General features: G+C 39.4%; 1 protein-coding gene across 1 annotated transcript in view; it reads left to right on the plus strand.

The window, feature by feature from the left end:
- ZFAND3 (zinc finger AN1-type containing 3) overlaps positions 1-23,725 on the plus strand; it is a 271,476-nt gene that overhangs the window by 62,151 nt on the left and 185,600 nt on the right. The window contains exons 2-3 of the mRNA XM_090046593.1: positions 12,471-12,511; positions 15,372-15,398. Coding sequence (XP_089902719.1) covers positions 12,471-12,511; positions 15,372-15,398 — 68 coding nt within the window. The remainder of the gene's footprint in view (positions 1-12,470; positions 12,512-15,371; positions 15,399-23,725) is intronic.

The following is a 23,725-nucleotide window of genomic DNA, read 5'->3' on the forward strand; positions in this document are numbered from 1 at the left end:
CACAGTTGTAGACGTATGCATTTTCTGAATTTCTTTAATGGAAAAATCTGTCCGACTTGCTGCTCAGATCTAATTTCTTGTTTTATAGAAACATTTCATACTCATTGATGCATCTCTGGACTTATTTTTTAAACTCCTGTTCCTTTTTCTTAGTGGGATTGTGAAAGATTTGGGTCTGTGTTGTTTGTTACTTGAATTCTTCATGAAGTGTGTCCTAAATTTCACTTGGATTATTTTATCCCTGTCAAAACTTGCAGATTTGAATGTTTATTTAACAACCTTGGGGACCAAAAGTCTTATTCTGTTTCAGAAGATACTGTGTTCTTAAGAGTTGTCAAGTAAAATAGTTGATGCTTAATTACAGTTTCACAGTAGTGACTCTGCAGTTATGGTTGAAGGAGGCGTTCGCTGGGTTCCCTGTTCATCAGATGTAAAAATCTTACATAGTCCTCCTTTGGGAGTGAGATCTCATGCACAGCGCTAAGTCTAAAGATGACTTTTTATGCTACTGTAATATACTGCACAAGTAGAACTTTTTTGAGTGGTTCCTGCAGTTGGAAATATTTTTACTAACTTTGATACAGAAGAACAAATTTTAATCTTAATTGCATGCCTATTAAAGTGAATAGTGTGCTGAGAACAAATTTAGTTTATCTGTAGCTGAGACAAAGTAAAAAATGTAGCAGAGCATTTTAACACATGCAGCAGCATTTAACACATGTAGACATCCCCCCGCCCCACAGCTGTTGGTGTATATAGCATTAATTTGTTGGTGGTGTCTTCTAAAGTTTACTTCTAACTGTATATCCAGGCAAGGGTTGGGGGGCGTTGTTTCCGTGGGTTTTTTGTGATACCTTTTATTGGACCAACTGTATAGTTATGAGAGAGTGGTCTAATAAAAGATATCACAAAACACCTTGCCTTTTCTACATGTTCCAGGCAGTCATGGCTATAACAGCACTCCATCCCTTCATGGTCTATGCCTGGTATTCTATGGATTGTCTCAAGTCCTCTCCCTAGCAAAAAACAAAACAGACAAAAACCTTTAAGAAGCCATTTCTTCTGTTGTGTGGAACGGGTCTGCATCTCACCAGCGTTCTGTTCACTTTCGGTCTTTTTACACTCTTGCACATTTTTTTTGTAAACTGTCTTTTGCCAGATTGTGGCACTTTTAAAGTTTGTTTCAACAAGCAGGGAAAATTGCTACACTTCTTAATATTCTACTGCAAAACTGTTCTAAGAGCTTAATGGACAATAGCTTCTAGAGTGTTACCAGAAATTCTGGATAACAGATTTACCATTTAAACTGTGTTTATGCTGAAGACTTCTGCCAGCATAGCTGTCAGGCAGAACTTCCTAGCCAAAGTAACTAAGCCAGCAGAAGACCTTTGAAGACACCAGCTAGAATGAGCACACTGCACTTGTTTGTCAGTAGAGCTTGTTTTAGTACTCCACTGCTTTAGTAGCGTACTAACTTCTCATTTAGGAGGGTTTTGCTATTATGTGCTATCCTGCTTCTAGTGTAGACAAAACCTTTTGTATTCATTTTAAACTTCTGAAAAGTTGGAGTGGTCCGTTTCTCTTCTAATAGGGGAAGTATTCCAAGACTGGATGCAGAAAATGAAAAGTTGACTTCTCCAAATGTTTACATTAGCTATAACATTTAATTTATACCATATGCTGTTTGTCCTTATGGTTTAACTTAAAGAAAGGAGCAAAAGGTGCATGTTAATTTTAGGCTGAAAGGTATTGTATATACCTTAGTTTCATCTCTCTCAAATGAATATGTAAAGAATAGAAACACCTGATCAAGATGTTGCAATTGCTTTTCCAACAACTTTAGTTTCAAGCATAGTATGCGAAGATGGAATCATTTAAATAAAAAAAAAACAGTATTTCACTAAGCAAGAAGAAAAAAATCTAAAAACTGGGGCTGGATATGCCTGGACAGGGATGTTGATCGGGGACCAATGTTTGGTGTGTATGTGTTGTGCTAACACAGGAGTGAACTCGGGCATCATCCTTGACTAGCCCTTTGTTTGAGACCACCCTTTCACTGGTCTTTAAAATGTTCTTCTGTATTATAACAGAATGCATTTGTTTGTGGGGGTCTCTTTTTAGAAAGTGTATGAGACATGTACTTAAAGACCAACAAGCTCCTTTTTAAGTGGGTTAACTTTGTATATTAAACAGAGTAAATTATTAAAATACAACTTTCCATGCATATATTTCTCATTCAACAGCTGTGACCTTTCTGGAAATTAAGAATTTTGTATAGAATTGCTGCTTTTCTCATGTTCTTCCCTAATTTTCGTGACCTCATGTCTTCACTTCTATTAGTTGTACAGTTATGTTGCAAGTTGCAGTCTACACTAGAAGAATCTTGGTCCTGCCTTGGTGCTCTGGGAATTCCGCATCTTTTCTGGACTAGAAATAGTAACAAATTGCAGTAGTTGAAGAATTCAAGCTTGGTGTCATTCTTTTTGTCCTCCTTGTTTCAGTTGCTTATGGCTTTCTTGTTCCCTTTTTAAAAAATCCTGTGCTTGACATTGGCCTAGGAATTAATTTTCCCCCCAAACTTTTTGAGATGTGTTCAGTAACTGACTTTTGCTTAGATAAGAGATTTCCCCATATTTTATAATTCTATAATATTATTGATTAATATTACTTTATGTTAATTACTTTATTAATATTACTTCTTAATTTATAATGAGTTTAATATTATGTTGTTAGAAGTCTTGCCTGTGCAATTCACTGGTAACCTAACTAGTTAACTTCACACCTAGTTTACTGTCTAAATACAAATTAGACTATTTGGGAAGAGTACTTCGGATGGGGTAGATGCTTGTGTTGCACTTATCACACTATTATTTAAGCACCTGATTTAGGGGAGAGGCAAGTTTTGAAGGTAATTGGATACTATAAAGATGAGCTAGGGGATTCTTTCTTGATGGAGGCCTTGTTAAGGGACAACAGCAATTCGCATAATGCTCTAGTGAAATAGGCAGAAGCTGGTTCTTCATAGTTTGATTTTGATTTATACACTTCCTCACTGTCCTACAGAGAAGGGTGCAGATATGATTACATGGGCTTGGAGGAGGCATATTTGGCTTCAGTATTATGGCTATGCACACAAACTGGTTTAAGTGATGAGAAACTGGTTTAAACGTGTAAGAGGGCAGAAGTTTAGTGCACTTTAAGCCACTTTCAAAATGGCCAAAACTGGTTTAAGATAAACATGGTTGGATGTAGTATCAAACTTAACTGATTTAGGTCAGACTAGTTTATGGAACTTCTGTTCCAGATCCCTTCCTGGTTCTAGTTAACTCGCAGTCCCCCAGTTTGCCCCACCTCTCTACTCCCCAGTTGGAGCAGTATCACTCTGTCTGGCTGAGGGAGGTGGGTGGGCGGTAAATTCACCCCACCTGGCTTGGCACCAGGCCCCCCCCAGCTGGATGCTGCCCAGCACAGGGGGAGGGGAGGGGAGGGAAGCATGATGTGGGGCTTTTCTCCCTCTTCCCCCCCTGACCCAGAGCCAGGAGCTAGATGATTTCCCCCAGTCTCATCCCCTTCTCTGTGCCAGGCAGACCCCAGCTGGCAGTGTGGTGTTTGATTTGATTGCGGGGGGGGGTCCCCACATCCCCTCCCCAGATGGTCCTAATGCTGAGGAGGGTTGCTACTGGGTGATTTGGACTCTGGGTGGGGGAAGGGAGGAAAGCCACCCCCGTGGCTCTCCACCAGGGAGATCCCAGCTAGGGGTCTGACACAGGGCTGGGGGGGTGTTTTTCCCCCCACACCCTCTCCTTGGCCACCCCTGTGGCTGAGAAGGGGGTGTGGCTAAAGGAATCACTTGGCTCCAGATGAGGGGAGGGAGTTATGCCTGCAGGCTTTCCCCCTCGTGTTGGATAGCACTGGGCTGGCAGTCCCCCCTGTCTCCTACCCAAACTGTAATATTAAGTCTGGTAATGGGGAGGAGGAAATCCCTTCTGTGTACCGGGGCAGGTGTCAGGGAGCCCTGCCAGGATGGGGGTGGGAAACCTCCTGTGAGGCTGGGGAATCCAGCCAGCCCCTAGCTGGAGGGACTGTTCGCCTTCTGGGGGAGGGGGCAAGCAGGGGACCACCAGGGCTTTGTGGGGTGTGCTGGGTAGGTAATCAAGGATGAACCCTACTTGGCTGCCTTTGTGTGTCTTCAACAGCAGCCTGGGAGGCATGGTCTTTTGCTCCCCAGCTTCTGGTTTGGGCCACTGCATGGTTATGGGTCTGGTATGGGCCTGACTGCCTTTCCAGTTTCAGAAGTGAATGTGAGTTCACTTGCTTATCGGTTCAGTCTACGCAGTTTAGAGAAACTTAGATTGAATTGATGCAAGCCTGGGGCTTTTTGACTGTCTATACTTAGCTTATCTGTAGAGAAACTGTTAAAAAATAAAAATAAAAAGATATAAAAGATATACAGAATTACAATATGGAGCACTTTAAGTTGCCTAGAGGAGGATGGCTTTGGAGTATAGATAGATGTACATCTATAGATGTACCCGTGTATCCCTATCTGGTGATATCCATATAACCTGTTACTTTGTAACTGTCTCCTGCTCCCCTAGTGATATAAATGTACCAAAGCTCTTGTGACAGTAGCTCCATGTGCCAAAGGTACAGTGGTTTAGGTGGCTTTAATGACTGTAGGAGCATGCATACAGGCTATAGACACGTGACTTTTTTAACCTCTTTATAAGGGAAAGGAGAGTTGCTTTTGGGGAGTATGTGAGCTGTTATACTTGCATGCTACAGTAGCAACAGGAGTTTGTTAAACCCCTGTACCTTTTGTCTCTGAATGAGAAAGGGTTAAAGCTTCCAAATGGTTCTGTGCTTGTATCACCACTGACCAACAGAGTAATAGGGCAGCTCCAGCTCATAGGGCAGAACTGGCTGTGACAGCTGGCAGGTATGGGCAGTGCTTTCAAAGCCCAAGGGGCTGGGAACTGGAGTTAGAAAGTCTCTCTCCACCATGGTTCTTAGCCCTGCAAGCTTTAAATGCTGCCTGTGGATGGAGGGAACAGTGAGGCCTGGTCTGACGAGCAGGTTAGGGACTTTGCCCCAGTGCTCTCTTCCCCCCTCATGGACTGGTCCAGTAAGATAGGGGTGCACTCCCCCCACACCCGACCCCCCCCAACAGGGAAAAAATATTTGACCCCTATGGTCTGCAGTATTGGGTGTGTGAGAACAGGTAGTCCTCACAGCTAGTTGATACAAACTGAAAAGCTTCTGAAAAGAAAATTGACATCGGGGCACTTGTTGGCCAAAGTAGCATAAGCAGTGTTCTAGATATCTTGTTGATCTAAAGTTAATACCATCATATTTTTTTCAACAAGGTCTCTAATGTAGATAAGTCTATAGAGGAACTAAGAAAAAACAGTCATGTTGGGAGTTTATAAGTTAAAAACAAATAACCATGATTAAGAGTCTAATTAATACAATCTGATTAATCTCCTCTTTAAAGAAGGTGAAATGTTATGCACTGTGGATGACATGGATGAAAAACAATGTAAGGGAAAACATTGAAAATACAGGGTGAGATCAATTCTCTTTTAATGCTAACTAATTTCTTGGCTTACTTGGATGAAAGTAAACACATATGGGCTACCGGTTTACTTTACTGTGTGCCAAGATTCAATTCGGATCAGATTCTTCAGCAGAATTTTAAACCTTTGAAAATTGCTTTATAATGAAAACTTTGATAGACCATTAACTAAAGTGGTGCAGATGCATTGCTTTAACATATGTATAGTTGTCCCATGTTGCTGAATACATGGAACAATACTCTCAACATATGTGGAGTAGAGGAGACATGTGCATAGTCTTAACTAAGAAATGTCATAGTTCATAATAGTATAGCTCAGACGTACAACCTCTGACATGGTTAATGAGTATCGTTCAGTGGGCTGTGAGATATTTAGGCTGCAGTGATGCTGAGATCCTGATGTATAATTGCTGTACTGGAAAAGGCCCAGGAAACATTTAACACGATACATTTAATCACTATTCCAATTACAGTGCCACTGAAGCAGATCAGTGTTTTTCTTACTACCAATTCATTGGAACTTCTAAGTCATAAAAGAATCATTACTAGGAATATTGGAAGGTCTCAGTCCCAATAAAAATGCAGATTCTGGGATCTTCCAGTTGCCCTGAAATAGTATTTAGTGTTCAAATGCGCATCAAGTTAACTATAACACCCATATATACCCTGGCTTCATCCCCTTTTTTGTGTCCTTTCTCTTCCTTTTTCTTCCTCCCCTCCAGCTCTCCTTCCTCAGATTTTCGGTTGAGCAAATGCTTTAGGAAATTTGACTGTGTTTGGGCATGGAGAAGACTGAGGTGGTGTAACAATGTTAGAAATAGTCTTTTCTTCTTTGACAGTGATGCACCTGCCCCAGTTACATCTCTGGCTGGTGTAAGCAGCCATCTTAGTAACAGCAGTTCAGCTGTTACTAGAAAATGGAAAGAAATTTCTTAATTTCCTTGGGGAGCTGAGCTGTCTACATTGTTTGTTAGCACTGGGGAGGAGTAATCTGGTATTAATTTGAAGTATGTGTGTTCAAAAGAGTAAAAAAAAAGTGTAGGAGGGGAAGGAGTAGGGAAAGAAGGCTAAGCAAGGCTGGAAATTAATTTAAAAAAATTCTGTTTCTCTGCTGCATTTATCTATTCTACTTTCCAAAAAATGGATTTCATTGGGAAAGCTGAGGATGCTGGGTATCAAGTAGATTTCTGAATACAGCTTCAGTTCTCCAGTCATGCTCAAATTGCCCATTTGCTTATTCTAGAAGCTCTAGCATAAAACTTCTATGTTTTAGATTCTAATTATTGTGTTCAAGCAGAATAATGCATCTAAAATTCTGTCTTTGTAACAAGCTCTGAAATTCTGTAACCAGCATTTTAGCCAGGCTGTCTGATTTTAAGCAGGTGGAATTTTATAGATGAAATCTATATAACTCATTGCAAAACAACAAAATGGGATTGAAGGATAGGAGGTTATGCCTTGGGTTATACTGGACCTTAGAGTAACATATAGCTAAGCTGCAAGTAAAAATGGAATCCTTGGTTGAATAGAGAACAGAATTAGGTAAATATTTTTACAGTGGTCTTATTAGTGCAGAGGAGGTCACACTTATTACAAGTTTACTGAGTGTAATTAGAATTAATGCTAACAGAAGTCAAAGTTCTGTGAATTATGCAGTCACTCACATTGCTAAAAAATCTATAATATCAGTATATATTTGAGATTTTGAATCTGTTAACTTATACTATTAGCATCTTTCTGTACCTCTGTCGATTTCCATTATGTTCTTTTAACCTGACATTATAAATGTTGGCCTGTGACTTAAGATCTTGAAGGTGCTCTCACTCTCCCTCACTCTGTGTACATGCACATTCTTCCAAAGTTTCAAAATAACTTTATATACTATGGACATTTTTAGGCATAACATGACAAATGAGTGTGTTTAAATAACTAGGATTTTCTTTTGTTATAATAAAGTTTCAAAAAATTGTGCTCATGTGAAAATAGTGCATTAGCTATTGGGATCTAGTTTTGTTTGAGCATCAGCTTTTAAGCTTCCTTCTTTTTAAAATCTCAGTGTTGTTGCTAATATTTTCTCCTGTCTGTTTAATGGAATTATTGTGTTCTCTTTGACTGTGGAACCTCCTTTACTACCTGCACTGTGCTTTAGTCAGTGAGGTCTATAGAAATGTTACATTCAATTATTCTCTCTCTCTCATGGGAGTTTTCAGCTGCCTTGAAGTATCCTGTCTTGAATTTTCTCAGTCATGCCATTTGACCTTGGTAGCTTGTTTCACCTTGTAGTTCCCAGATCCACACTGTAATTTTGTATCAGCCTTTGGTTATATGACTTCTTTTTAACAGGGAGAAGCATCTTCAAATGCCATCTAGCTTTAGGTTTTCTCATTGAGCTAATATCAATGATTTGATTTATCCATAAATATGGGCTGTCTTTCTGAATACTGACTAAAACTATGTGCAGGGGGAAGATTGTAAGTAATCCAGAGTTTAACAAAGACATGGGAAATGTTTGTAAAATAGATACAATATGCAATTCTCCATTACCTGTCTCTATGCATGAAATTGACTTTCTCAATGGAAACCTATTAACACTTGAGATGTGATTACCACATCAACAGCTCCACCATAGCTGTTTTTGCATGTCTGCACTATCCCACAGGCTAGTAAGTAGAAGTTAAACGGCAATAATTTAGTAGTTTGCCCCTGAATTAAACAACTGTTAAATTACTGTGGGCTAGTTTATATATATTGCAAAATAGAGTAGTTGTTTGAGAGTGATAGTTTTGTGTCTAATGCACAAATCGTGCCCCCCACCCTCTTTAACTTGGTATAATTTGTCCATTTGTCTACATCAGGGTGTGGCAACTTTCTGGGTTGCCATGAGCTCCTTTTAAGGGTGTTGCACAATATTAGCACTGTTCGGCATGCAGACATCTGTATGTGATTCACAAGACAAACCCAGAGATTTCAAACAAATCCATACTTCCAAAACATTGTGACCTGTTACAGTCCTCGAGTTGGCAGCAGAATTGCTCTAATTTATTTTTCTGTAGTCAAAAAAGCAAAAACTAAAAGCTCACACTTTTCTGATAGGTGCTTTGAGACTGAAAAGGTAAGTATTAAGGTACCCTTAAACCACAGGAGATTCCCTATTTACATATTGACTTTGGAGTTCTAGAATCATGAGACCTTCTCTGCCTTTTGCAAAAATGACTCAACTAAACTATGAATATCTGAATGGCTGGCTTACTCCAAATATATTGAGAAATTTTCAGTTTCAGCTTTATCTTCTGATGTCTTTTGGGGGAGAGATTAGCTGTTAATCATTTACAGTTTAGTATGTAATGGAAACCTTTTAGTAGGACTTACAGAGAAAGTTAAGAATTACAGCTTCTTACTGCACTGCAGAAACAGTATGAGGGTTTTGTGGCACTTTATTTTTAGTTGTGAGTAGGTTCAACTATGTGTGGGTGCCATGTTTATGCATGTGCAGTACTGGAGTATCCAGACATTGATGTCCAGCATCTAATAGAATTTAATAGACACTGCTAAAACGGAAGTTTTTCACCTTATTTTCAAAATATCGATTCTTTGGCTCTTAACCAAATAGCTTTAAATAGATTGTTGTCACAGCGAAGTTTTACTAGTTTGTTCTTCTGTCTTCCATTCCAGTGCTCTTACCAGGAGACCATACTACTTTCTATATGTATTCAGTACTTCATCCAGGGGAATCTATGGCAACATTTTAATCGACTTTAGGGACAGGAGGATCTGACCCTACATTCTGCATTTCTCCACTACTTTGCATCTGTCTCCAAGTTGATGTAGGAGAACATAGTGCTAGATAAGATCCTGATATAATTAAGCACTTGCTTAAATCCCTGAGTTCCAAAGCGTAGGCATGCAAGTTCAGCGGAAATTGTGTGTCCTTTGTTGAATTGGGTCCTAAATTGCTGTAACCCTCCATATTGGGAAGTTGACTTTTAAGATTGCCCTCTCTTTCTTTAAGGGAAATGGAATGGATTGGTTGAAATATTGGAATCCATTTTGGCAGACTGATCTGTCCTGTAGCAGTGCTATTCAAGATGCAGAATGGTGGGAAGAGAAACCTACGATTCTATCAGTTCTTGGGATTGGTCCCAAACAAATGAGTAGCTTCAGGATTTTGATTTGTCTTTTAATTTCCCCTTGGTGCCTGTTTTGTAGCTCCGGCTGTTTGCTTGAATACAAATTTCACTACTTCTCATTTTCTTTGATTCAAAGTCTCATGTCTATCTGGCTGATTTTTAGTTCTCCTTTTTCAGTTGCTGAAAAACATGGCACTGAAATTCCTAAGTGATAGAGACTGGATCTGGAATGTACAGCCTTTTCAACATCTTTTTGGTTAAGTGTGGGGTAAAAAAGTAATGTGCTACTTCTTATTTGGAACATCTCCTCTTTTGGTTAGTCTGACCCCGGTGATCTCTCCCTTCTTATGTGAAACAAGCTGAACACATTTTGTATAGTAACTGACAGCTCTGTTTTAGAGGTATGGAAATTCTGAAAGACCATTTTATTGGTGTAACAGATGCTATACATCCAGCGCATATTTGGAAAGACAGTTATGTCAAGGAAATAAGTGTTGCATATTTGTGTGTTCCTAGTAACAGTCTTGTGGGAACTATCATTGCTGGGGATTAACTGCAAATTGTTAATTCAGGTAACATGTCTCACTCCCAAGGAAAATAATATGCTAGTTTGTTCTGGCTCAAATTACATAAAGAAAAGGCCTTGACCTGGGGTGGGAACAGGCTAGCACTGGAACAAAGAATTGGCAAACTTACTTGTGGTCCCTGCCAGGCAGATGATGGATAATACCTGGTAAGTCTGACATGTAGAAGCTGTTCACTGAGAAAATGGACTAAAAAATAATAATGCTTTTGCCCTAACAAGTAGTATTGTGTTACGAAGGTCACTGGTTAACTGTCACTTCCGGAGGGATTGCAGATAAGAAGGTTCTGACCCAAACTCAAGACCTGCTGGGATAATTTGGGTGAACTATAAAGGGATTGCTGTCTGAAAAATTCAGCGTACGGGGAGAAAATACAGGCTTCTGCCCCAAGAATGATCTTGTCAAGGGGTCTGAGCCCAAGTGGAATACCGTGAAAGAAATCCCCAGGGATTAAAGGTGACATTCATCTGGAAACTGGACAGGGACTGAAGTTGTTCAGGCAGTAAGATGAGCTTGTTAAGGACTCTTGTCTGATAGCATGGCCCACTTGTAACATCTACTTGAACGTGCTATGAGTGCATGCCTGTCTTTTCCTACTTTTTTTTTTAACATAGCTGTGTGTTCTGTATGTCTTCTCTTGGTGGATTTAAAAAAGGAAACAAGTTCATATAAAGACTTTGGATTGATAAATAAGAGCAAGAGCAAGTTGGCTATACCAATGGAAATATTTGTCATTGCCAGTTCTGGTGTTATCAGTATGAACCATCTGAACTCTGCCTTTCTCTTCCTTTGCTGCCCCTGGGGTTTAATGGCTTTGCAGAAAAGTTCCTGTCTGGCATATTGAGCTGCTCCAGAAAGTCTAACTCATAAGCAGTGAGTACTGAACTGCAGCCTAGTAATGCTGTGGGTTTTGACTCACCATGCTGTTTTTAATTGCAGTTCTTCAGAACATAGATAATCTCTGCAGATTGTAAGCAGTGTTAGGGAGTCTGTGGGCCTAAACCAATAAAATTATTTATTTGTATGGCTACAAAGGGCTGCTCTGCTTTTCTTTTCCTCACATTAACATTTCTCCTTTGCACATACTGCTTGTATTTAAGCTAGCTTTTGTATGTGGTTCCTGCTGTAGCTGACAAATGTTTCTATACCTCATGTGTCTGCAGTGACCCATGTTTTTCAGGAAACTTTGAATCCACTGGAAATCAATTCAGAAGCAATTGCAATTGCAATGTGCTGAAATCAACACCCAATCTTCTTGCTAATATTTTAATTTTTTTTTCTGTCACCAGAAATTGGTTAAAGGGCCCTGTCTGCATATACCACAAAAATGTAATGTGTCAGAAAAATATTTAAAAAGTGTTATAGGGTTTTCTTGGTTTTTAAATTCCAGCCTCATTTGGTTTTAAACCACTTTGAGAATGTAAGTGTTTTTGGTAGGCTTAGTTGTTTTTGTTGCTATCTACATCTTTATCTTTTAGACACGGTTAATATTAATGTTAATAAGAGGTTTCAGATGAACTGTACTGAAAAATGCATTTCTGTTTCCAGAAAAGATTTACCTCATGCAACTTAAACAGCCTTGTTGTTGATCTACGCTTCGGTCCTGTTTCAGGAGCGTTAATGCCCAGACAATCTTTGCCAAGTTTGAGTATAGACTCAGTTAAGAACAGTTATTTAATTTGTAAACTAGAAGAAGCTCATGCCCAGGACAGCAGTGAGGACTCCCAAAATTTGTGGGTGGGGTACTGTGATTATATGGAACTGCAGCCCAATTTTGTCTTATATAAATTTAGTGGCTTTCTAAACCAAGGTGAACAAAACTTACAGATATAGTCCTTCAGGCTGTCTTAGTGTTCTGCCAGATGTTGCTGAGGGCTGCTGTATATTAAAGAGGGTTAAATTTGCTGCTCCTGTCTATCATAGTTGTTATCTTGATACTTATTTAAGAATGCAGAGGTACATGTGTAGAACTTGGGGTTCAAAAGCTCTGTACCAAATCAGAGTGTGTGTGCCAAATGCTGCTTCTCCCATCTCTTAGTTCAGCTAGCTCCTTGCTACTGGTGATTTGTATAGATACCCTGCCAGTTAAGAGCTCACCTGTGTTTTACTCCTGAAAACTTCTACTGTATTGATTACAATTATAATGAATTTTTAGCTCTACCTTTTTTTTTTTTCTTGCCCCAGGTCCAGCAAGACTATGAATCTTTGTTCCAAATGCTTTGCTGGTAAGTGCAGTAAAGGTTTTATTTTTGTTAGACTGTCTAAATCATTGTTGGTATCTCCTTCAGGGTTTATGCATGGAGTTCTGTTTATTCAGTGTCTGTGTGTGAAATCAGATTCTCTTCACTTTGGTGCTTCATTATTAGCTCAGATTTGTTGAAACAATCTCTAGTGTGTGTGTAAAGCAACAGCCTCTTGTGTAAATGTACTGATGGAGCCTTTGCTCAGTGAAGTTTACTGTAGTCTGGAATGCCCTTGAACTACCGAATTCCATTCTTGGCACAACTTCTGTAAAGATGACATAGCTTTTGAAGCCTTCCTAGTTTTTAGCCAGCTCTGTCTGGTTTGGAATTTTGAATTTAGCAAGGCACATTTTTACTCTAAAAATAAACACTGGAATTTGGTGTGGGTGAAAACTGAAAGGGAAAGAGTGGGTATGGAAGTCTGTCTTGTCTCATTTTTAAGACTTAAGTGGTGAAAAATTAAATGATCAGTAGCTGACCAACAGGCAATGCTTAAACTGCATCCTGTTTTAATTTTTGCAAAGTTTTCTTTTGCTTGAGAAGAACCTGTGTTGACCTTTTTGTGCCAGTTTTTCCTAACTTGGCCCTCTTAGAACAGTTTATTCACATCTTGAAACTTACGATTTGCCACTAATTATTTTGGTGCCATTTTTGTCATCATTAAAACGTCTCAGTTTCCCCATGATGCTAAAATCTCTTTTAGGAGAACAGAAATAAATAGTAAAAGCTCATGTAGAAAATCTCAAAGCATACAGTGGTGCTGAAATTTCTTGTCCTGTGGGCCAGGTGACTGACATGGGGCTATGCTGCCAAATTTCTGTGCCACTTGGGGAGCCCCGTGACCTGCAGTTTGAACACCACTGGCTTAGTTTATTGCTTCATCTATTGAAGTATTGAATTCTAGAACTCAAATACTGTGACCATGAAGATTTTTTTTAGATTGTTGGTTTCAAATAGAAAAATCCACTTGCTCTTGAGAATGTAGTACAAAAATGAATAGAACGCAAGTAGGTTATGTTGAATTTGTTTAAATGTATTTAGGGAGAATGGCTTTGTGGTTCATCAGTCTTGCTTACAGAATCACCATATTAATACTGTAAAGAAATAAAATGCTACAAACATTGGATGCACTCAGTTACCCCACAAGTATGTAGATTTGTTTCCAAGTACCAAACACTTGTGTATTTTTCAATTTCTAGTTAAGTATCAGTCTTGCATGTGCTGCAGTTAATAGAATCCTCAAGGCTGTACAACCAGCATGCAAGCATGGAGTAGAGCCTCTTCAAATGTTGGCTTGTATTGATTTCCCCCCCTTCCTCCCCCTCCAAAGAAAACATTTTTAAAGTCACTTTCTTAGTTTTCTCATTCTGCCATTTTGTTTGAAAATCTTTTCCCTTTTAGTTTCCCTCCATTCCAGAAAAAATCTGTTGTGCAAAGGTTCATTTAGACATTTATGGGTGATGTTGTCCATACTTATATGCAAGAAGTATAAAGTATCAAGAATCTCATTTGAACCATTTTGGTCTCTCTAAAACAGCAAGTATTCTATGAGCTTCAGAAGTCTCCATGTCCAGTAGACCATAACAGTCTGCGGGTCAGTGATCAGATTGCCACAGTCATTATTGCCAATCAGGACAAGAACTGATATTTCTAGAGTGGCAAATTGGTTTTGCAGTCCTGATTTCTTATGGCCTCTTGTCAGCAGTCTTGGTGGAGGCAACTTTCTAGTATTCAAGGATTGGCACTATGTCTCTGTAATCTCTCCTTCCTATTCCCATCCCCCTTTCCCTTACATCCTTCCTTCATAACTTGGTGTGTGTTTTTTTTTTTTTAAATATAATATGTATATTTGGATTTCAAGACCTAGGATGCCAGTGTACACCACATTAGCCCTGGATAATTCATCTCAGATTTTACTACAGAGTAAAAATTCCACCAGTATACCAAGTGGGCATTATGAGCAACTCTTCTGAAGTAGGGAGAGTTGGTAGTAGTCTGTTTATATTGGGTAGATAGTCACCCTGGTATGATGGAGCTGTGGGCAGGTTGCACATACACCAGCATAACTTGACCCTGGGTAACTTTACCTCAAAATCTAGTGAATTACCATATTTTCTCATGCATAACCTGTACTACTACCACCAAACCAACTGGTGAAAATTGGGCTGCATATTGTATGCAACAATTCTATACCTGGTGTGATCCAGTTATTTGGCAACAGAAGCAGTGGTGGCATTAATTGCCGCTGCTCCTCTGCCACCAGATTTTTGGATTGGTGGGAGTCTCCCTGGCTGGATGACAAGGCCCCATGTACCAGGCTGGCACATGAGATCTATCCAGTGCGTGGCCCTTGACCCAGCACACAGGGCCTGTGTACTGACCCAGTCTGGCAGCTGGGACTAGTTGTAGGCCTGGCTCCTGTGCTGCTGCTACTGTTAATACAAGGAAGATTTTTTTTTGGTAAGCTGCCTTTGAAAAACTTGAAAACAGGTGCATATTATCTATAATGGTGTGCTGTATATGGTACTATATAGAAAGGTAGAACATTGCATCTGTTGTGCTTTTCCTAAAGAGTAAAGTTGACTTTTTCTAGAGTAAATGTGTTTTACCCTTTTACTCTGTAGATTGGAATACAATAGGTGGTAACGGTTCAGATAAAGATCAAAGTCATACATTTTTTCACAATTTTGGGCATCTAAGATATAGTTAAAAAGGTGAAGAGTCTCCTTTTTGTTAAAGTAGCAAGCTTTTTATACAAGCATATTGGAATTGATTTCTAATAGGGGAAGAACTGGAAGTTTTATTACCTCTTTTGATCCTCATTTCCTTTCTCTCATTTTAGAAAAAAGAAATCCACACAACGAAAAAGGTTAGTACTATATTAAATTGCTTTGAACGCACAAGCTTTTTTTTTTTTTTTTTTTTTAAGAAGCATAGAAGGCAATCTCTTTACTGTTCACTGTGGTGGGAAACCCTTATGCATGGGTAGTAGACATTAGGTTCTTAAATCTGCTAGGTAAGGAAGGCAACAAAACTTTGAGGGACTAAAACATATTTGCTAGGTTTGTATTGCAGTATAAATTAATGAACCTGAGCCTTTCTCTCTACTTTTCTGAATAACATGCAAGTTCTTGAATAATTATCATGATTATGATACGACCTGTTTTTCCTATGAATGTTCATGGCTGCTCTAAGATCATGTCTTTTGGTGGGATAAGATTAAACTAGTGCAGATAGTCAGAGCAAAGGGCAATGCCCAGAAACTTGTTTTGGAAATCTGGCCTGACTAAATGCTGATGATTGCTAAATGGCAATTGCTGTTCTGGCAACCTGTTGATTTAACCTGTCATCCATTAGGAAACATTTTAAGACCAGGAATTTGTGATTCTTTTAAATCTCATATTCAACATGGGGCTAATATTTCCCTAACTTTCATAAGTTTTCTAAGGGTCAATTTGTGTAGCTCTTTTTTAGTTAGTGGTAGTACGCTAGGCACTTTAAAGGCAAGAGAAAATATGCTATGCTTGGAAGAACCTTAAGTCTTAAGAGCTCGTAAGATGTGAAAGTTCACAAGATTGTTCTGTATTACCACAGGTTTCTTGTTTCTTGTTTGGTGCTTATTTCGTACACCTTACCAGTAATTGGGAAACACTAGAAGGATGTTTTCAAAGAAAATTTAAAAAAAAGAAAAGAAAATTGAACCTGTTTAAGCATCAGGAAGAATAGCATAAACACTGAAATGTTCAAGAACCTTTGGGAAAGTATTTTATTTTAATACTGAGTTAGTAGAATGTTTTACAGTATACTAGACTCCAGGTTTTATAGTAAGATATCTCTGTTCCAGTGTCTACAGCTCATAGTAAAGAAAAAACAGTATTTTTGATTACCAAACTGGCAATTTCAACACATGTATAATGGCTATATGCTAGACCATACATTTTTTTGTCTCCTTAATCCTGGGGTTATTTTTTCCTTGAGTTTGAGTGGGAATGCATAGCAAGAAAGGATTAAGCATTTAAAATTAAATGTATTTCACTTCAGTGGTTAATATTGATACTGCTGGAATTCATCTGCATCTGAGGTCAATCCACTTCCAGTGAAGAGTTCCTCTTTTGCATCGTATATAAGGACTGGACTTTTTTTTTTTCTTTGGGAGATCATGAAATTGGCTCACTAAATTGCTTGAAGAGTCACTTTGCGGGTGATGCAAATAATTTTCCATTTCTTCCATCTCTCTAAATTACTTCCAGGTTTTACAGTACTAGCTTTACCCTGTGATTTTGGTACAAGACACTGGAATCAAAGTAGAATTCCTGTATGGCCCAGCAAACATGAATTTCCCAAAACAAACATTTGCAATTCTAAGTGGATTTTGGGATCAGTAAAATGCAGATTTGGCTTTGTCAGGCATATAGCTTATAACACCAGAAAACAGTTCCAGCAAAATGTACATTTTGTAAACTAATTATTTTGTATCCTTTTAATCTGTGGTTTGAAGTGTGGCACAATAAATTGTGACCCATAGTTTCTTAAAAACAAGAATTCTCTCACAAACCTGTGTACGTGCATTCTCTGTGTTGTTGTATGATCCCCTCTACTGATGTGAAACCTCATGTTTTATTTGCTTTGTCTGAACAGCAGTGAGAAATTCCTGTGGTTTAAAAGTAAATGACAAGCTTTCCCATACACAGAATCCTGTTTTCAGAAGGGTATATAGTGTTACCTTTTTTTTAAGCATTTCATAGAAGTTGGCACCTCAGTCTGGGTTCCTCTGTTAGGCCAGATATGTTTTTGGTGTGTCCCTACTGTATTCACATCTGGCTTTGTATTTGTAGCATGTGGAATATGTTTGCTGAAACAAGCAGTATTCACTAGCTAACATTTGAGACGGGGGATGCATTTGGTCTTCCAGCTCATTTTTTTATTATTATTTCAAACTGATAAACACAATTTTGAAATATTTTTGTAATGGTAACCCTAAATTGGTTGGGTGTTTCTAGAGTGCCTATCAGCAGGGAACTGTAGCATCATAATAGTTGCATAGCATTCATGTTATTACTTGATCTCTTATTCAGCCATTTGCAACCACAAGTTAAAACTACTATATTTCTAATTGGGAGAAGGGAAAAGAATGCCACAGAACTAGTCATCTCAGAAGCCAACCATGCATCAAACTTTATTAAGCAGAAAAATTATGATTATGAAACAGAATTATGTGGAAACTAACTGTAGAATTTGGTAAGACTTTGTACACTTAATCTGTATTTTTTTACCAGCTTTTCCTTTGACACTTAGCTGGGCCATATTAATAGCCAGTGAGAGTGAGCATGTGCTGGTTTGTCTGATTTGTTAAAGCAGGGTAATATATTTTTTTAATTGCCTGGGCAGCATTTGCTCTTTTCTAAATGTATTTCAAACTACAGTAGTAAATTGTAAGCAAGAGAGGTAAATTGAAAAAAAACAAAAAATTTGAAATAGATACAAAAGAAAGATAAGGATATTGGTTTGTCTAAATCTAATTATATTACTAATTAAGTTATCTCTGCTTGACTATGAAAACCTTGATGAACTGACCGCAAGATTTTCCTTTTAAAGTCGATGACATTCTGTTAATTCAAGTGCAAGATATGCCTGAAATTTTCTGAATATTCCCCAGACATACTGCTGGTTTAGGGCATGAACAACCTTTTGAGTTACTTGAGTAACTGTAGTTCCTACCTCACAAAGATGGATTGTAGACTCTTATCTTCAACCATAGAGTAGAAGTGAAATGCAAGGATCTACGGCCTTGTTGCAAAACTGGTGTGGTTCTGGTATATATAGTGTAGGGTGGGAATGGAAAGCCACATAGAAGCTGCATACCTCCTTCATGCTAAGAACCCAGCTGTATGAAGGTTCTTTGCATATGGATGGGCTAAAAAGGTTTGGGTTTAAAGGTTTTGCTTCAGCCACAAGGCTAATCCACCAGCTATCTTCTTATGAGAGCAGAATGGTTCCATTGCATTGCTCAGTTGTAACTGATAGAGGGAAGAGATTTTCCTTATGCAGCTTGGGTCCCAAACAGCATATCGGGAACAATCAATTTCTGTTTCTGACTCTCCCTGGCTCAGGAAGACAGCATTGCACCTAGTTGCATGTAAAATATTTCTTCACAAATGTAAAGGCTAGGGGTGCACCGATAAAGATTTTCGTGGCTGATTATTAAGCAGACACATTGGCCGATACCAATCCAATAGCCTATTTACAGGAATACAGCCTGGCAGCTTGGAGAGCAGTGTCCGGCCAGTAAGGCAGTGGGAAAGAAGGGGCGTTGGTAGGGGGTGCAAATCCAGGTGAGGCAGGCGCTGTCCAGCTGGGAGTGGGATGGAACGGTGTGCGACTTGTCCAGGGGTGTGAGGGGGATGGTGAGTGGGAAGGGGGTGGCTTCTCACAGCTGTGTGCACCCCTGGGGGAGGCATGCATGGCATGTGTCTCCCTGCCCCAGATTTGTGCACAGGGTGAGGTGGGCTGTGGGCTTGGGGCTAGGGGCTGTGTTGGCCTCTTCCCGGAACGGAGTGCTGGGCCAGGGCTGTGCTCAGGGTGGGTAGGGGTGGTAGTGGTGCTGAGAGAGGTGGCTACGGTGAATTTTGGGGAGGTTAAAGTCCACCACATAGTCCCCCTCCCAGCTTGGCCACCACCTGCCCCAAGCCCAGTCCCACCACCAGGAAGAGGCTAGTGCAGCCCCTGCCCCAATCCCACAGAGGGCAGCCTGCCCTCACCTCGCATGCAAATCCGGGAGGGGTGCTTATGCCTCCCCGTGAATGTGTGCAGTAGCAGGGAGCTGCTCCTGCCCCACTCCCTCCTTCACTGTGGGGGCCTTGATCTGACCCCCCACCGACTTACCAACAGGAGGTTTCTTTTCAAGCTGCTCAGCTGTGTTTCTGGCCATGTGCAGGCTGTGGCTGTGTGTAGGCTGCGGCTGTGTGCATGCATGCAGCATTTATTGGTGACATTATTGGCTACACGGGCCAAAAAAAGAAAGCCAGTTGCTGATGTTATTTTTTTCTGTTATTGTTGCCCATCCAATATGCGCCCAATATATTGCTGCACCTCTCATAAAGGCTTGAAAAAAATATAAGCTTAAATTTTATAGTAAGTGGGTCATGAGACTTAGCAGAGTTTCCTACTGCCCACAGGTGAGCATATCAATAGATTTGAGAAAACTTTAATAGAATGTATGTTGTCCTCCCAAGAAGGTACTAAAACCTAAATAGCAGGAATCTAGATACTGAAGTGTGTGTGTGGGGAGGGAGAGTTGTTTTTATGCAAGGTGTATGAACCTTTTCATGTGAAGTGACAAAGATAACAGTTTAAGGGGTTGTGGAGAGTCCTGTTACACCTAAGAACTAGTATTGTTTTAGTATTTTTATAATTCCTGTTTAAGAAGATAAGATTTGTTTTAATTTGTAGAAAATAGTGACAAGATTTCTGGCTGTTGTGGATCTCACAGCCTTGTAGTTTAGGGCTCATTCTTCAAACCATTAGCAAACTATACTTTTGATTATATAAGAGGTATGACCTCTGCTACATGTTGGCTACCTGAAAAGACTGCAAAATGTTTTTAATTTTAATAAGTTTCTGTATCTCAGAGGCATTCCATTGTCTGGTATTTTCCGTGTCTATCTCAAAGGTTAGCTTATTTCGCTAAACTTGACTGCTGAGATGCTGAACAGTGAAACAGCTCTGCAACCTTATGCTTTTTTTTCTTGTGTTTTTGTTAGGTTTTGTTTTTTAAGAAAGCTCCTCTTCTATTTTGTCATCTCTTTGTTGTAAAGGCTCCATTTCTTCCTATTCTGTGAATATCTTGTTCAGCTAACTTCTGGCTTATTAACCTCTCCATGCTGCCTGCTGATATCCCAGCTCTAATTTAGTCCCTTGTGTTTAGGTTCTCAGATGATTTAAAAAATGTTTAGAAGTATGACTTAATTGCAGTGGTGTTTGTGCATTGTCAGCATGAAAGCAAGGATGAGTTGCATATTTAGACTGTGCAACCCGCAGGTTTAATTCATTAAACCGTCTTGTTTGTAACTCCATTTTCTTACATGTGTGCATGTGGTGAGGGAAGGAGTCTTCTCTTCTATCCATGTGTAGCAATTTGGTTGAGTTATGGAAAAGCCTGTACTCTGTTTTGTGTATTTGCTCATTTGGAAACCTTGTATAGTTTATGGAGACACTAGTGATTTGTTCCCCAGTCTCCCTATGGAGTTTGTTCCATATTACAATCTAATTCCACGTCTGTGTCGTGCACTCCTGAGCTGTTAATTTGTACATTTCAATGCAGTTTGTTTCATCGTGTTTTTGTAATCCAAACTGAATGTAACGAGCTGTGTGCTTTGGGGACCCAGCCTTGCCTTGCCAATTAGAACAAGTGGTTACTGAGAGAGAGTGTGTTTTAAATAAAACATGGCACCTCTTAGTGGGGACCAGCAGCCTTCAGGGGATAAAAGAAACTGTTTAACTCCTTTTTCTCTGAGAAGGTCAGCATCTGTGAGCACATTTTTTTAAACATTCAGTTCATTCCTTTGCGAGAGATGATCCAAATTCATGCTTTGTTTCAACAATAAAATTTAGTTTGTCATTGGAGACATCTGTTATTCAGAGCAGTGTACTGAGTATTTAGAAATACACCAGGATATATCCAGCTTACTGCACGTTTTCTGGGATTCTAGTCACCAGTGCCATCTGAAAATTATACAGGGCAAGCAGCTAAACACTCTTTCCCCAAACACTCTACCCCAGAGGCTAGTTTAAGGCAAGATCAGTGCCAAGTGGTTAAAGGGCTAGCTGAAGAATATTGTGCAAGTCTGTTCAGAAAGTTAAGCACACAGTGCTAGATAAGGGTATTTTTTCCTAATTTTACATGCTAGATGAGCCTATTGTCCTTGTTCTGGAAACTTATTAAAGTTCTTGAACTATCATTTAGTTCATCCATAGGGAGTCACTTCTCTTTTGGAAGTTGGGCTTATGTTCTAATAAAGTGCAGGTTTCTCTCTTTCTTAGGACAGAAGGTCTGCATTGTCCAGACAACAGGGAAATTCATTGCCATTGCATCATTTATGGGTACACCAGAAAGACCAGTTTTGCTACCTTCATTGTTATTTATACCTGCTGCTGCTGGAAGAAAAAAAGCCATTTTACTTGAACTTACTTTTGTGACTGCACTCCTGCTGAATTGAATCAAAATTCCAGAATTTCAGGGTTAGCTTTGCCAGCATCCACCAGCCACATCCACATTTGCACCTTCATTAAAGAAGAAAATTATTGTCTGCCAACAGCCTCTAACTACAGGCAGTAAGAAATTGGGTGAATAGTCATCGTGATCAAATTGGACGTTTCAGGAATCATTACATAGAAAAACCAGGAGCAAAGAGCAAAACTTTCCTCAGGGAAACCTTTTAGCTTAGCAGTAAAGAATGTGTTGAAAGATGTTGGTTAAGGGGACTGAATCATGGCAAGGCAGCCAAAAGGATAGGATAACTAGGGAAATGTGATCTGAATTGAAGAACCTTAGATAATTGGTTTGAAGTTATCCCATAACTGCCTGTGTTTATCAGAAAAAAGTATGGTCTGCTGGCTAAAGCGCTAACCTGCAGCTTGGATGATCCAGGTTCAAGTTCTTGTTCCACCACAACTTCCTGTGTGTCCTTAAGCATGTCCATGTGGGGCTAATCAAAATTGACTTCTAAGGTACCTAAACAGGACATGAGTGGAGTTTAGGCACCAAAGTCAGAGTGATCGTACATGACTCTACTCAGCAGGCACAAAACCACCTGGGCACTTTGATTTATTAGGACCAGCATTTTAGCTTGAAAAGCTTACTAGGGGCATAAACGTAGTCTAGCGTACATCCTCAGAAGAGGCCTGGATCAACCACCTAAGCACTTTTCTCTTGTTCAGGCTCTCTCTGTTCATCCAGATTTATTCTGGCAGTCTAAACTTCTAAAACCCTCATCAGGTGGGTTTTTTGGCAAGGAATTGGAAACATACAAAGGCTGGATCTGGTCTGACAAGCTTGGAAGGCATTTATGTCCCCTCACTCGCTGTATAGGAAGTCTAGATGCCCAGCCTAACTATTAGGGAAGGTTCCTAAATTTTAGTTGTTGTGACACCTGAGTAAACGTACCTTAAGAACTAAGTCCTAAACAACCTCTAAATCTTTCTGTAGCTTAGTTCCTTGACTGTAATATAGTTAATAGCATTTCCTTACCTTGCAAGGGAATCTGGCATCTAAGATTGCAAGGTGTTTAAATACAGTGAATATCACAGAGATAATATCCTTGTAAAAAAAAATCTATAGTACATCCATGTAATAAATCCTGAGATAAAAGAAGCCATTTTAGGTAGGAAAAGAGCCAGTGAAGCCGGTATGCTATGCTGTTGGTCAAATTCACAATTCAGTCTAATATGCACCACCTTTAAAAATTAGTCAGGTCTGGAGGGATGACTCTTCAAAATATAAACTACACAAACCTAAAAATAGATCTAGATTGTTTAGTGCTACAAACAAACAGCTTTACCATTCCGCTATAGGATACAGTTAGTAATGAAATATAGGAAACCCTTATATTCTCACAGAACTAGTCACCAGAGGGCAAACTGCTCATACACATGAGCCATCATAATGAGCTATAGCTATAATTTTGCTTAATTGCAACCTGTTTCTTCAAATATGGTCTATGGATGTGTTTACAAGGAGAATTAATTAAGTGGAAAGTGGAAAGAATATTAACTAGCTGTGTCTGATCTTACAGGGGCACGAGTCAGCACTTAAATGGGTTAATTTTTAAATCATCTGTACTTCACGCTGTTTGACCAGTTCTCACATTTTGCAGGAAAAAAAATCCTCTTAAAATTTAGAGTAAACTTGACAGTATTACAAGCAAAGTTTACTAAGGAGGCAGAACAACACTGGGCCTAAAATAATTTCATAATACAATCCAGCAACAGTTTTCTCTGTAGTCTCTGTAATGGAAAGCTTGGGCTACGTGATGTTACAGTTCCCAGCCTCCAGGATTGTGAGAAGGCTTTGTTTGAAGCAATATAAAGGGAATGAAGCTGGAGTTCAAGCTATTGCAGATAAAATATTGGGTATCTTTTTTTCTCTGTGGTGAGCTTAAAACAGCTGGATAAATGAGCTTCTACATTAATTCTTGAATA

This window comes from Crocodylus siamensis, chromosome 1, assembly GCF_052110815.1.
Source record: "Crocodylus siamensis isolate JL-2025a chromosome 1, ASM5211081v1, whole genome shotgun sequence".
NCBI classification, from domain to species: domain Eukaryota; kingdom Metazoa; phylum Chordata; order Crocodylia; family Crocodylidae; genus Crocodylus; species Crocodylus siamensis.